Genomic DNA, 15868 nt, shown 5'->3' with positions numbered 1-15868 from the left:
CACATAGCGAGAGCTTGCCTGAGAAGATAGAGTTGATCCAGAGAGGTAGGAAAGAGCTTTCTAGGCCGGGAGAACACCCCTGTGGAGGGGTGTAACTTAGCTCCTTATGGGGAACTAGAGAAATTTGCTCTTTTCCCAAGACATCAGGAAAGGAGCAGGGGGAGAGACTTATCTATTTTGTCCCACAGCAGCCGCCATCTAGTGGCACGCAGCTACAACCTCGTCGCGCTGATTACTGGGAGTTGTAGTCTTGACGTAAGCTAGCTGGCATGGCGTCCTGCATTGCAGCGGGGCACGGGGCTGCAATGGGCCTAGGTCGGAGTTTCCAAGCCGCCAGGACTTTGTTCCCCGCGCCGGCCTCTTTCGCCTGCAGTAAGAGGAGCGGGACTTGCGAGCTGGGGCGCGTTAGGGGCCCAGGGTCAGGATGGGGGAGGCGAGCCTGGAGATGAGAGGCAACCCCAGAGTTGGTCCTCCGTGGGACACCGGGTTGGGGGAGATTGCGGGGCTCTGCGGGATCTCAGGGCTGGCACTAGAGTCCTGACCTTCGTCGTCCGCTCCCGCAGGGGTCCACGCGGGGCCTGTCCGGCAGCACAGCACTGGGCCTTCCGAGCCCGGCGCGTTCCAGCCGCCGCCGAAGCCGGTCATCATGGACAAGCGCCGCCCGGCGGAACAGGAACGCAGGTGAGGCACTGCCCTGGCGCCAGGCCGGCAACTGGGGTCGGTGCGCGCTTGAGCGCGTTCGCGTTGGAGGTACTGGCTCTAAGGTGGGGGCTGCACCTTCACCTGCACGAACTGGTGTGTAGGATTCATGAACCCGTGCACCACAGTGTTCTGTCTTCCTCGCTTCTCCCCAAGCCAGCATTGAACTTCTTTGCAGTTTTATTGAGTCAGAACTTCAAGTAAGGATTCCCCATATTTTAAGCTCTTCTGTGGTATATGTCCTATACCAGAGTTTTTCTCTGAGGTACATCCTGTTTATACCTGTTTACGTCCAAGAGCCGTTCTTTTCTCTCAAAAGACCCCAACCCTGGATAGGAATAGATTGGCCAACTTAAAAAATTTGTTGTGGGTTAGGTTGGAAGTTTTGGCAGACAAGGCACAGTAAAAATTGCCTCTAAAGTGTGTCTGAAACTTATCAAAACAGTGTGAATAAAAACTAAAATGAATGGTGGTAATCTTGGAGGTGCATGTAAATTTAAAGTACTTAAGATCTGAAAAGAGAGCTTTGTAACAACCTTTTTAAAAAAACAGTTTTCAGAGGAAAAACCTGCTATGATTATAGGCTTCTTGAAAGGACTGTAGGTTGTTGATTGGTTTACCTCTGGGATTTTTTTTTTGTTTCCTAAATTTTTGAGATAGAGTGTGGTTCAGTCACCCAGCCTGGAGTGCAGTGGTGATCTTAGCTCACTGCAGCCTCAAAACTCCTGGGTTCAAGTGATCCTCCCGCCTCAGCCTCCTGAGTAGCTGGAACTACAGGCACCACGCCTGCCCTTTTTATTTTATTTTATTTTATTTTTAACATTTAAAATATTCCACGGATTTAAATAGAAGTAAACTTGGAGTTAGATAACCTAGAAATTCAGAAAATATGTCCTTATAAAACTTTTTTTTTGAAGGTATTAATGGAATATCTCTTAAAGGGTGGCATTTAATAGAATTCACTTAAACAGGAATGTAAATGATATGTTCTGGAGAACGATTTGACAGAATTTAGTAAGTTTAAGTTGTGTATACCTTCTCACTCAGAAAGCACACAACCTAAACTCTTACATGTATGTACAAGGAGACAAGTACAAGAATGAATGTATTTTTTATAACAAAAATTTAGAGGCAGAATAGATAACCAACAGTAGGTGAATAGGCAAATGCATTCATATGACAGAATATTTATTGTACAGCAGTGAAAAGTGAATGAACTAGAACTAACTTTTAAACATGGATGATTTTCACAAATATGTGTGGGAAAAAACCTTTAGAATCATTAATGTAGTAGGATGCTATTTTTATGAAGTTTAAAACTATAGGCCAGGTGCAGTGGCTCACACCTGTAATCCCAGCACTTTGGGAGGTCAAGGAGGGCAGATCACGAAGTCAGGTGTTCGAGACCAGCCTGGCCAACATAGTGAAACCCCCGACTCTACTAAAAATACAAAAAAAAAAAAAAAAAAAAAAACAGACGTGGTTGCATGCACCTATAATCCCAGCTACTCAGGAGGCTGAGGCAGGAGAACTGCTTTAACCCAGGATGCGGAGGTTGCAGTGAGCTGAGACCGTGCCACTGCACTCCAGCCTGGTTGACAGAGCAAGACTCCGTCTCAGAAAAAACAGAAACAAAACTATACTAAACAATAGTATATGTTGCCCAGACATACATGCATATGTAAAGTAAAAAGAAATTTAAGGGGGACCTTCTGAAACTTCGCCAAACAGTCAAACATAACTTTACCAGTAGTGGTACCAGCTGATATTATGTGTCTCCTGATGTGACAGAATAAGTTGTTCACATCATCATCTCTGTGATATTCTTACTAAAATTATTTAACCTTAGTCTAGGCCTGTGGAAACAATCCAGAATCTAGGGATAAGATAGTAGGCCTTGACTGTTCAAAAAATTAATGTTATAAAAATACAAAGATGGGGAAAAGTCTTAGTTTGAGAGACTAACGACCAAATATGATGTGTGAAGCTTGATTGTATTTTGAATTGGGCAACAAATAGATGTAAAATACCTTCCCAGGATATTGACATACATTTGAGTATGAACCCTATATTAGACCACGCTTGTCCAACCTGCAGCCCAGGACAGCTTTAAATGTGGCCCAACACAAATTTATAAACTTTCTTAAAACATTATGAGATTTTTTTGTGACCTTTTTTTTTTTTTTAAGCTTACCAGCTATTGTTAGTGTCTTTTATGTGTGGCTCAAGATAATTCCTCCGGTGTGTCCCAGGGAAGCCAGAAGATTCGATACCTCTGTATTAGATTATGTTATCAAATTAATGCTAACTTTTATAGGTGTCATAAGGGTATCATGATAATATAGGAGCAAGTCCTTATTCTTAGCATAAGCCTTCTAAATTATTGAGGAATGAAATGCCTTGCTGTTCCATTTTTTTGAGACAGAGCCTTGCTTTTCTCACCCAGGCTGGAGTGCAGTGGCATGATCTTGGCTCTGCAGCCTCCTACTCCTAGGCCCCTCCCTACTCATTCTCCCAAGTGGCTGGGACTACAGGTGCCCGCCACCATGCCTGGCTATTTTTAACATTTTTTTTGTTGGAAAATGAGGTCTCACTATGTTGCCTAGCCTGGTCTGGAACTCCTGGGCTCAAATGATCTACCCTCCTCGGCCTCTCAAGTGTTGGAATAACAGATGTAAGCCACCACACCTTTGTCAAATGGTTCAGAAAAAAATGATATGTCTATGTAAAGCAAAGACAGCAGAATTTTAGCAGTTAGTAAAAGTAGATGAAAGATCTACAGTTGTTCATTGTATTATTTTTTTGGTAGGCTTTAAAATTTTCAAAGTAGAAAATTGAGGAAGAGAAAGAAATTCATGGGAATAATCACCAAATTTAGGATAGTAATTAACTCTACAGGGTAGGAAGGGATACACTGGGGCTTCCACAATATTGATAATTTATTTCTTGAGGTGGGTGGTAGAGACATGAATATTCATTGTACTGTCATTTATACTTTTTATGTAGAGTAAATATTTCTAATGAGCTTAAAATCAGTTAAAGAAGAAAAAAAGGAAGATTATTATTTTTTAAGCAAAAGGATTTCACCTTTATAAGATTTACACAGTTTTCACATAGCTTCATTTCTACAATCACAACAATCCTGAGGTAAACAGGCAGGGTCTAATCATTCTCTTTTTACAGAGGGAGAACCAGCAACTTAGGGAAATCAAAATGGGGACACGAACAGGATTTCTGTGGAAATTTAAGTAAATGAGAATTTATGGTGAATTTTTTATTCTAAAACAAATACCTCATCTTGGCCAAAAATGGGACATTACCCAAGGTCCCCTACTAGGCCAGAGGAGAAAAGCAAGGACTTCCCTCCTACAGAGGCACAAACAAGGCAGACTAGGACCCAGCAGTCGCCTAAGGCCCAAGGGTCTCCAGTTAGGAGAATGTGAAATGCAAGGATGCGGGACTGGCCTAAGGTACAGGAAGAGCAGTAAACAGAAGAAAACAGATGAGGAGGGGGAAAAGCAAGAATTATTAAGCATGGCAGGGAGCAAAGAGCACTACAAAGCCTCAGGATTTCTTCAAGGGATACTGCTGTACCAGGAGGGCAGAAAGATAATAACCACGAGACACCAGGACTACCAATAGGTGTCACAGTTGTCACAACCATCATACTCAAACTGGTCTACAGTCTTGGCCAGCAGATACAGCAAACAAGCCTGCAGATGCCGCAGGCCCTTCAGCACCATCTCCAGGGCCATCTTCTCTGATCAGGAAGATCATTTTAAAAGTCAGTTTATAATTAGTAATTTATATGTTGATGTCTTTTCTGACATAATTTATTGTAGCATGTATAGCTCAGTGTGAGACCTGTAGTAATGGTTATAGGCTTTGGAGACTGACAAACATACCTACATTTAAATCTTGACTTGACAGATTTATAGCTAATGTAGCAATGGGTTAGTTATTTACTTTTTTCAAGCTTCAGTTTCTTGCTCTGTAAAAAGCAGATGACACCAAACCCACATAGTTGCTAGAAGGATTAATTTATGCAATAGATGTTTCACAAAGCTTTTAACAAAATACCAGGTGAGTACTCAGGAATCGTTAGCTGTTTTCATGAGCATTAACAATTTTAGAAATAAGATTGACTTTTATTTAGACAGTGAACAATAAAACACGTCAATATCATATTCTTTAATTTCTTTGAAAAGCAGCAATTTTTCTTTTAGCAGCCTTTTAAGTTTACTTTTAATTAATTAATTTATTTGTATTTTTCACAGGTTCTTGAGTCCTGAATTCATTCCTCGAAGGGGAAGAACAGATCCTCTGAAATTTCAAATAGAAAGAAAAGATATGTTAGAAAGGAGAAAAGTACTCCACATCCCAGAGTTCTATGTTGGTCAGTAAGAGCTATATGCTTTTATTATTAGTGATTGCGTGGTTAGTTTCTTAGTGATTGGATGGTTAGTTTTCTTAAAAAACAAAAGAAGATTTTTTTTTTACATATCTGGGTTATGCTCATATGAAGTATTTATTCCTAAATTAAAAGATTTAGGAAGTGAAGAAGTTATCTAGCAATGCTATTTGTTTGTCTCTGCATCTTATATAAAGTTTACTTTTCAGCTGAGTGTGCTGGAAAAAAAGTTCACTTCTCTTTTGAATTTGTAGGAAGTATTCTTCGTGTTACTACAGCTGACCCATATGCCAGTGGAAAAATCAGCCAGTTTCTGGGGATTTGCATCCAGAGATCAGGAAGAGGCCTTGGAGCTACTTTTATCCTTAGGAATGTTATCGAAGGACAAGGTAAGTTTTATTTCATCATTTTTATTGTCTAGAAAATGTTATCTCAGGATTCCTTTTTGTTTCTCCATCCTGGGATAAGAAATCTGAAATTTGAAAGTAAAAGGGGACTCTGAGGGAAGATGTGGAGCCTCTGGCTTTAGAATGGATTGAGATTTGATGTTAATGATTAAATATGGTTGATGGACATCTTTCTCTTGAAGGCTTCTTATATTATTGGAGCAACAGTCATTAGAAATAGACTTTGCAAACCATGGCAACATCAAAGGGGGGAATAAATCACTATAAAGCAGTATGGGGATATTCGTTTTAGGAGCAAATAACCCATGAGTAAAACTTTAAGACAAACATATAATGTATTCATGAATTACTTGCTCCTAAAATGAGTATCACTGTCTTATATGACTTGGGAGGAATTTTAAAAAGGCAAAATTGTGTTTGTATACTATGCCTTATAGGCAGAGGAACAAGTAGTAAAACTCTAGCAAGATTATTAATTAAAATGGCAGGAACAGTTAAGTTTATCAAGTTGAATGCTTCATGAAGTTCCAACAACAAGTATTCTTGTTTTCAAAGAAATTGAAAATGTGAAAGCAGTTGCTGTCTGTAATGACCTGGTGGGCTGTGCGTGTAGGAATTCAGCAGGACTTAATTGATTTGTGCCTTAAATCAGGTCAAATACTTGGAGAGGCCTTGTAATAGAAGTAAATGAGCATAGGAGTGAGTCATTTGATTTTCTTTAAGCATTAAGATAGTAATAGTTTCTCCTCCACATGGTTCTAGCCAATCAACTGTGAGATACTGAATTTGAAGTACTGGACACAGAATACTCCAAAAGGATTAGCTCCCTCTTGCCATTCTCTATAGTATGTCTGACTGTTGTAACCTGCCTCAACCTTCCCCATGACTACTTCCTGCATTAGTGTTTCCTTCTTGTCCAATGGCTTGTATACCATCTTTATAATGATAACTTCCAAATTTATAACTCCAGGACTGACCCTTTTTAAGTTCCAGATTTGCATTTGCAACTATCTGATCAACACTCTATTTGGATGTCTTACCAGCATAAGTTGAAAGCAGAACCCTTTATTTCCCCTTGCATGGTGTTCCATTCACAGTCTTTTCTATTTCCATAAATGGTACCACTGCCTACCCACTTACTTTCACACATGCAGTCAATCAAGTTTTCTTGGCACAATCTCCAAAAAATATATCACAGTTTTGTCTGTTCTTCCCTCTACATTGCTGTCACCCTCATCCATGTCACCATCATCTGCTTGCATTTGTGCAGTCTCTGGTTTACATTTCTGGTGTCTTATTCTGTTTGTGCTGTTATAACCAAATGCTACAGGCTGGGTAATTTAGAAAGAACAAATTTATTTCTCACAGTTCGGGAGGCTGGGAAATCTAAGTTCAAGGTGCTGGCAGGTTTGGTATTTGGTGAGGCCTCCTTCCCTGCATCCAAGATGGTGCCTTGTTGCTGTGTGCTCTGGAAGGGCCAAGCACTGTGCCCTCACATGGTGAAAGGTGAAAGGGAAAAAGCAAAACTAGTTCTCTCTAGCCCTTTAATCCACTAATCCTTAATCAAAGGAGCTTCTAACCAAAGTTGGAACTTAATATTTTACTTCTTTTGCACCATTAATCTTATTACTCTTAACATGGAAGATTGATTTTTCTTCAAGTAATTGGGAGATAAAAACATGACATAGGGAAAGATTCAGACTTTCTCTGATGTTACTACTATGAGAATTAAGAGATATGTGACTCAACATATTTCTAGAAGCCATTTTTTCTTTTTTAGACTATCATTCCAATTCAGACTTTCTCACTTTATATTTAAATGGATTTTAGCTTATTTCTATTTCTTTCAGTAATCTTTATCTTAAACATTTCAAATTAACGGCACATTTGCTACATGCAAAACTTTGTGCTAATTCCTTTATGAAACCCTTTTACTGTAGTATGAAACATGTATAGGAATGTGGAGTTAGATTGTAAGAATGTATTTTATTTTCTATTTAGGTGTTGAGATTTGCTTTGAACTTTATAATCCTCGGGTCCACGAGATTGAAGTGGTCAAATTAGAGAAACGGCTGGATGATAGCTTGCTGTACTTACGAGATGCCCTTCCTGAATATAGCACTTTTGATGTGAATATGAAGCCAGTAGCACAAGAGCCTACCCAGAAAGTTCCTGTTAATGAGGTATGGGTTATACATTTGAAACTAGAAGTTCAAGTATAAAATAAGAAAGAATCATCTTAATGAAAACTTCAGAAGAATTTTTGCTTATGCCTATCAGCCTAATTATTCCTTTTTTTTTTTTTTTTAAATCTTCCTTAGCTGAAAGTGAAAATGAAGCCTAAGCCCTGGTCTAAACGCTGGGAACGTCCAAATTTTGATATTAAAGGAATCAGATTTGATCTTTGTTTAACTGAAGAGCAAATGGAAGAAGCTCAGAAGTGGAGTCAGCCATGGCTTGAATTTGATATGATGAGGGAATATGATACTTCAAAAATTGAAGCTGCAATATGGAAGGAAATTGAAGCGTCGAAAAGGTCTTGATTCTGAGAATGAATTTGGTTAGTTGCAGAAGATTATTGGCTCTAAGAGGATATATTTTGAGACCAATTTAATTTCATTTATAAGAACATAGTAATTAAGTGACCTAAACATTCATTGTTTTAATACTTTTTTGTAAAATAAAACTTGTACACCAGTTTATTACTCTAAAAAGAGAATTACACATGCCAAATGGTCCGATGTCCATTTGCTTATTGGAGGTAAAGCTACAATAGAAGTCAGAGCATCACCAGAATGTTCTTTAATGAGCATGGAACCTGAGCAAGGGGAATAGTTCGGGTGATTTTTTGTAAATTGAGAAACAATTCATAAGCACAATAATGTATGATTTACAGAATAATAAAATAAACATTCATGTACCCACTATCAGGTTAAGAAATCGAACATTTAGTAATAATATCTAAGAATGTTCAGAAATAAAACATTTAATAAGATCTCAGAAGATTCTGGTGTATCTGCAATTGTATCTCTTTCCTTTTTAAATGTAAACATCATCTTGACTTGTTAATCATTCCTTTGCATTTCTTTTAGTTTACTGCCTACATATATTCTTCAACAATATATTTAATTTTGAAAAACCTGTTAGCAAGTATAAAAGGGCAGTATTACTATTATTGCATGAAGGCTTCAAGGGAAACGTTACAGTCTTTGGGTCACAGTCTGGCTTCAGCTCCCCCTGAGAGTTTAAAAGGCCAATTTTGCAAGTTCATGGCTAAGGTTATGAGTGAGTTCTGCTAAACAGAAGGCTCACTACAGGTATCTGGCAGGATTATACTGGGTAACTGGATGTTGCGGAAATGTGGTTAGAAGAAGAAAACTTTTTTGATGCTCACAGCATGATGAATCAAAGTCTACATCTTAGGATTAGGTCAAAACAATACCTTTGGTATATGATATGAGTGTTGTTGCTGATCCATGCAGCATGGATTGGAAAGCTGGGGTATAATCACACATGCTTAAGAAAAGCATGTAATTTGGTCCATACTCACCTGGGTATACTGTTGCTCAGGTTAAAAGGTACAGTACTATCCTAAATCTTGAAGGCAACTCTCAACCTGTCCATTACCTTCATTCCATCATTACCTTCAGATCTGCCCTCTAATTCCTAGCTATCTTGGGACTAACTTCTTTCCTGTGCTCAGCTGTTTTCTGGATTCCATATTTTCCATTTTATTGAGTTAAAAATATTGTTGCTCCATTTTCTTTGTTTCCCTCGTTGTATGGAGAAATCCAATGCCATTTTGATTTCTGTTTCTCATAAATTTAATGATGATGTGCCTTGGTGTGGGTCTGTATTTATGCATTGTATTGGGTTTTAGGTGAACCCTTCCAAGGTAGTAACTCACTTCTGTCAGTTCTGGGAAACACTTAGCATTGGTTGATGATTTATTCTCTGTGGCTTTGTTCTCCAAACTATTTTTTGGATGCTGGATATCCAGCACTGGGTATCTATTTCCTTACCTCCCTCCCTTGACCCCAATATCTTTGTGTTTTAGCTCTTTAGGTCGATCTTCCAACTCTTTGCTATTGTATTTAAAAATCTTAAAGACCCCTTCTTGATTTGTAAAAGTTCCTTTTCTTATAACCAAAAAGCCTTTATCTATGGATTTGCTCATAGATAAAGGGTATTCAATATAGTGTTTGTATTTTTTTTTCATTTAAAATTGTTTGCACATCTATTTCCTCCAAATTTCTTTCTGTATTTATTTATTTATTTATTTTTGTCTGTATTTCAGGCTTTTCCAGGATATCTGGTAATCTTTGGCTGTCTTATGGTTGAATGAGGGACTAAAAAGCTTCAAAGCCTTGGGATTGTGGCAAGGGGTTGTCTTTAGGGTTATCTGAATGGGCTTTTTTGGGAGTCCCCTCCTCCACATGAATATTTTGGTTTTGTCAGATTTCCTAGAATAGAGGCTTCCAATCTCCTTCCTGGAGGGGTCTGTCCAGGAAGGAGATTGTCTAGGGGTCTGTCTGTCATGCAGCAGCTTTCAGCTACTTCCTTGATCTTTTTCACTTATGATTATATAGTCATGTTACTACTGTCAACAGGTAATAGATATCCTATCCTTCACTTGTTTAGATTATTTGCTGAGATAACCTCTCAAAAGAACCTCTCAAAATAAAAGGTTAACAAGAGCCTCTATCTTATATTTTTCTTCTCTTTATCTTGTTAGAAGATAGCTATTAAAACCTGTTCTTTTTCTGTCTTGATAAACACACTTGAATATTGGTAGAATGGTAGATGGGTGTATTTTAGGATCTAAAGCTCTGCAAATGTATGATCAGCTTGTAAGTACAGGTGCTCAAAAACATGTATCCAATCATGCTTTTTACTCTGTAGGAGTATCTTTAAAATTCTTGTGAATTTTCCCCCAGAAGTAAAGCAAATCTTCCCCCAGAAATAAAATTAAACATGCATAATCTAAAGCTTTTTTTATTGTGGTAGGATATATATAATATAATTTGCCATTGTAAACATTTTAAATTTACAAGTCAGAGGCATTAATTACATTCACAATGTTGTGAAATTATTACTACTATTTCCAAAATTTTCTCATCACCCCAAACTGAAATTGTGTAACTATTAAGCAATAACCTCATTCCTGTATCTCTCCCAGCCCCAGGTAACCTCACCTGCTTGTTTTTATCTTTGAGACAAGGTCTCATTCTGTCACTCAGGTAAGAGTGCAGTGGTGTGATCATAGCTCATTGCAGCCTCAAAATCCTGGGCTCAAGCAGTTCTCCCACCTCAGCCTCCTTGAGTAGCTAGGATTACAGGCACATGTTCACTGCACCTGGCTGATTTTGTTTTTTGCAGAGATGTGGTGTTGCTATGTTTCCCATGCTGGTCTTGAGCTCCTGGCCTCAAGCAGTCCTTAAGATTCATCCATGTTGTGGCATGTATCAGAATTTCATTTGTTTTTATGATAATATTCCACTGTATGTGTACACATGTTGTTTATCTTCTGATGAACACTGGGATATTTCTACCTTTTGGCTATTGTGAATAATGCTGCAATAAACATTGATATAAGTATATATTTGATTGCCTGTTTCTAAGTTCTCTTGGGTATACATCTTGAGTGGAATTGCTAGATAATGTCATCTTTTATTTCTCTTGTGATTTCTTCTTTGATCCACTGGTTGAGTGTGTTAATTTCTACATGTTTATGAATTTCCCACTATTTTTTGTTATTGATTTCCAAGTTCATTCCATTGTGATTAGAGAAGATACTTAGTATGATTTTAATGTTTTTAAGTTTGAGAATTGGTGTGTGGCCTAATAGATGGTCTGTCCTGGAGAATGTTCCTCGTACACTTGAGCAAAATGTGTATCATGCTATTGTTGACTGTAGTGTTCTATATGTCTCTTAGGTCAAGGTGGTTTATAATGTGTTAAAGTTCTCTTTTTTTAAAAAAATGTTTGCACAGAGTATCTTTTTTTGTTGTTGTTGTTGAGATGGAGTCTCCCTTTGTCACCCATGCTGGAGTGCAGTGGCACAATCTCGGCTTACTGCAAGCTCGAACTCCCAGGTTCACACCATTCTCCTGCCTCAGCCTCTCGAGTAGCTGGGACTACAGGCGCCCGCCACCATGCCCGGCTAAATTTTTTAAAATATTTTTTTAGTAGAGACGGGGTTTCACTGTGTTAGCCAGGATGGTCTCAATCTCCTGACCTCACGATCCACCCGCCTCGGCCTCCCAAAGTGCTGGGATTATAGGCGTGAGCCATCGTGCCTGGCCCAGAGTATCTTTATCTATGTGTTCCATGTACTTGTGTCTTTGGATCTGTAGTATTCTCTTGTAGACAGTATATCACTATCTTGTTTTTTTTTTTTTTTTTTTTGTCCATTCTGCCAATTTCTGCCTTTTGATTGGAAAATTTAATCCATTTACATTTAAAGTAATTAAGGAAGGACTTTCTTCTACCATTTAACACTTTTTCTATATGTCAGATACTTTTTTAGCCCCTCATTTCCTCTTTATGGCCTTCTTTTCTGTTTTTTTGTAGTGAACTAATCTAATTCTCTTCTCACTCCATTTTGTGTATATTTGTTAGATATTTTATTTGTGGTTGCTATGGGGATTATAGTTAACATCCTACACTTACAACAATCTAATTTGAACTGATACCAATTTACCTTCAATAGCATACAAAATCTCTACTCCTGTAAAGCTCTGCCCCTGCCACCCTTATGTTATTGATGGCACAAATTACATGTTTATGTATTTGATGCCTAATAAAAAATTTATAGTTATTTGTATGAGTTTGTCTTTTAAATCATTTAGGAAATAAAAAGTGGAGTTAGAAAACAGTATGACAGTAATACTGACTTTTATATTTGTCAATATATCTTATTTTGGATCTTTATTTCAATATACAGATTTGAGTTACTGTCTAGTGCCCTTTCATTTCAGCCCAAAGGATTCCCTTATGCATTTCTTGCAGGGCAAGTCTAATTGTAATAAACTCCCTCAGCTTTTGTTTTATCTGAGAATGTCTTGATTTCTCCCTTATTTTTGCCAGATACACGAATTTTTAGTAACAGTATTTTTCTTTCAGCACTTTAAATATGTCATCCCACTACCTTCTGACTCCATGGTTTCTCATGAGATATTAAATGTTATAAAATTTGAGGATTCCTCATTCTTGATGAGTCAGTTGTTATTGCTTTTCAGATTTGCTCAGCTTTTGTCTTTTGACAGTTTGATTATAACGTGGCTCAGTGTGGGTCTCTGAGTTTATCCCACTTGGAGTTTGTTGAGTTTCTTGGAGTCATAGATTTATGTCTTTTATCAAATTTTGGACATCTTTGGCTATTATTTATTCAATTTTTTTCACTGCTTTCTTTTCCTTCTGAAATATTCTTAATGTACATGTTGGTCTGTTTGATGCTCTCTCACCAGTTTCTTAGGCTGTGTTCTCTTTTGTTCCTCAGACTTGATTATTGCAGTTGCCCTTCTTTTTTTCAAGTTTGTTGATTTTTCTCCCTGTTCAGATCAACTGTTGAACTCCTCTGGTGAATTTATTTCAGTTACTGTACTTTTCAGCTCCAAAATTTATCTTTGGTTCCTTTTTATAATTTCTATGTCTTTACTGATATTCTCATTTTGTTCATATGTCTGTTTCTTCCTTTAGTTCTTTGTCCATGCTTTCTTTTAGTTCTTTGGGCTTATGTAAGACGATTGTTTAAAGTCTTTGCATAGTAAGTCCAATGTCTTTGCTTCTTCAGGGATGGATTTCATTATTTTCTTTTCAATGAGCCATACTTTCCTGTGTCTTTGTATGCTGTCTTTTTGTTGTTGAAAACTGTATGTTTGAACATTATAAGGTGGTGGCCCTGAAAATCAGATACTCCCCCCTTCCTGAGAGTTAATTTTTATTATCTTATTATTGAAGATTATAGCAGTCTACTGTTTAGTGACATTTCCAAACTATTTTTGCAAAGACGACTACTTCTGTGTGTCATCACTGAAGTCTGTGTTCCTTAGCTTGTGTTTAATAGTTTGACATAGATTTCTTTGAAAGGAGTTAAAACTAGCAGACAAACATCTCTCCCAGTCTTTGCAGATTGGCTCTGTGCTTGGCTTTTCCCTTAATACTTAGCCAGGCTTGTACTGAGCCTAGCAATCAGGCCCAAAAGCATAGTGTCTTTGCAGGTCTTGTCTGAGCAAGCTTTTTGCTGTGTATGCATATAGTTTCCTAAATCTCCCTGTATGTGCTGTTGAATATTCTAATTTCCCAAAGAAACTCCTTTGCAGCTTTTTCTCACAGAACATAGATGGTTTTTATGATATCTTGACCATAGTCTTTCGACCCGGGTGTTTGCAGGTTGTTAGTTCACCTAACACTTTTTTCTTTTCTTTTTTTTTTTTTTTTTGTTATACATTAAGTTCTAGGGTACATGTGCACAAGTTGCAGGTTTGTTACATATGTATACTTGTGCCATGTTGGTGTGCTGCACCCATCAACTCGTCAGCACCCATCAACTCATCATTTACATCAGGTATAACTCCCAATGCCATCCCTCCCCACTCCACGCTCCCCATAATAGGCCCCAGTGTGTGATGTTCCCCTTCCCGAGTCCAAGTGATCTCGTTCAATTCTGACCTATGAGTGAGAACATGCGGTGTTTGGTTTTCTGTTCTTGCGATAGTTTGCTGAGAATGATGGTTTCCAGCTGCATCCATGTCCCTACAAAGGACATAAACTCATCCTTTTTTATGGCTGCATAGTATTCCATGGTGTATATGTGCCACATTTTCTTAATCCAGTCTGTCACTGATGGACATTTGGGTTGATTCCAAGTCTTTGCTATTGTGAATGGTGCCGCGATGAACATACGTGTGCATGTGTCTTTATAGCACCATGACTTATAATCCTTTGGGTATATACCCAGTAATGGGATGGCTGGGTCATATGGTACTTCTAGTTCTAGATCCTTGAGGAATTGCGATACTGTTTTCCACAATGGTTGAACCAGTTTACAATCCCACCAACAGTGTAAAAGTGTTCCTATTTCTCCACATCCTCTCCAGCACCTGTTGTTTCCTGACTTTTTAATGATTGCCATTCTAACTGGTGTGAGATAGTATTTCATTGTGGTTTTGATTTGCATTTCTCTGATGGCCAGTGATGACAAGCATTTTTTCATGTGCCTGTTGGCTGTATTGATGTCTTCTTTTGAGAAATGTCTATTCATATCCTTTGCCCACTTTTTGATGGGGTTGCTTTTTTTCTTGTAAATTTGATTGAGTTCTTTGTAGGTTCTGAATATTAGCCCTTTGTCAGATGCGTAGATTGCAAAAATTTTCTCCCATTATGTAGGCTGCCTGTTCACTCTGATGGTAGTTTCTTTTGCTGTGCAGAAGCTCTTTAGTTTAATTAGATCCCATTTGTCAATTTTGGCTTTTGTTGCCGTTGCTTTTGGTGTTTTAGACATGAAGTCCTTGCCCATGCCTATGTCCTGAATGGTACTACTTAGGTTTTCTTCTAGGGATTTTATGGTATTAGGTCTAACATTTAAGTCTCTAATCCATCTTGAATTAATTTTCGTATAAGGAGTAAGGAAAGGATCCAGTTTCAGCTTTCTACTTATAGCTAGCCAATTTTCCCAGCACCATTTATTAAATAGGGAATCCTTTCTCCATTTCTTGTTTTTGTCAGGTTTGTGAAAGATCAGATGGCTGTAGATGTGTGGTATTATTTCTGAGGGCTCTGTTCTGTTCCATTGGTCTATATGTCTGTTTTGGTACCAGTACCATGCAGTTTTGGTTACTGTAGCCTTGTAGTACAGTTTGAAGTCAGGTAGCGTGATGCCTCCAGTTGTTCTTTTGACTTAGGATTGTCTTGGCAATGTGGGCTCTTTTTTGGTTCCATATGAACTTTAAAGCAGTTTTTTCCAATTCTGTGAAGAAAGTCATTGGTAGCTCGATGGGAATGGCATTGAATCTATAAATTACCTTGGGCAGTATGGCCATTTTCACGATACTGATTCTTCCTATCCATGAGCATGGTATGTTCTTCCATTTGTTTGTGTCCTCTTTTATTTCACTGAGCAGTGGTTTGTAGTTCTCCTTGAAGAGGTCCTTTATATCTCTTGTAAGTTGGACTCCTAGGTATTTTATTCTCTTTGAAGCAATTGTGAATGTAAGTTCATTCATGATTTGGCTCTGTTTGTCTGTTACTGGTGTATAAAAATGCTTCTGATTATTGCACATTGATTTTGTATCCTGAGACTTGCTGATGTTGCTTATCAGCTTAAGGAGATTTTGGGCTGAGACAATGG

At 38.0% G+C, this 15868-nt stretch overlaps 2 protein-coding genes across 2 annotated transcripts in view; one reads left to right on the top strand and one right to left on the bottom strand.

Annotated features, from left to right (window-relative positions):
• Positions 1-656, bottom strand: part of EVA1A (eva-1 homolog A, regulator of programmed cell death) — a 179315-nt gene extending 178659 nt beyond the window's left edge. The window contains exon 1 of the mRNA XM_065526938.1: positions 543-656. The gene's annotated coding sequence lies outside the window, so the exon portion shown is untranslated. The remainder of the gene's footprint in view (positions 1-542) is intronic.
• MRPL19 (mitochondrial ribosomal protein L19) lies at positions 245-8517 on the top strand. Its single transcript, XM_005575490.5, has 6 exons — positions 245-372; positions 564-681; positions 4977-5095; positions 5365-5499; positions 7519-7700; positions 7839-8517. Exons 1-6 carry the CDS (start codon positions 270-272, stop codon positions 8058-8060), a joined length of 879 nt encoding a protein of 292 aa, XP_005575547.3. The 5' UTR covers positions 245-269; the 3' UTR covers positions 8061-8517.
• The last annotated feature ends 7351 nt before the right edge of the window (positions 8518-15868 follow it).

This window comes from Macaca fascicularis, chromosome 13 (genome assembly GCF_037993035.2).
Source record: "Macaca fascicularis isolate 582-1 chromosome 13, T2T-MFA8v1.1".
Taxonomy (NCBI): Eukaryota; Metazoa; Chordata; class Mammalia; order Primates; family Cercopithecidae; genus Macaca; species Macaca fascicularis.
Note: the sequence above shows the minus strand (reverse complement) of the source record. Positions and strands in the feature narration are given on the sequence as shown.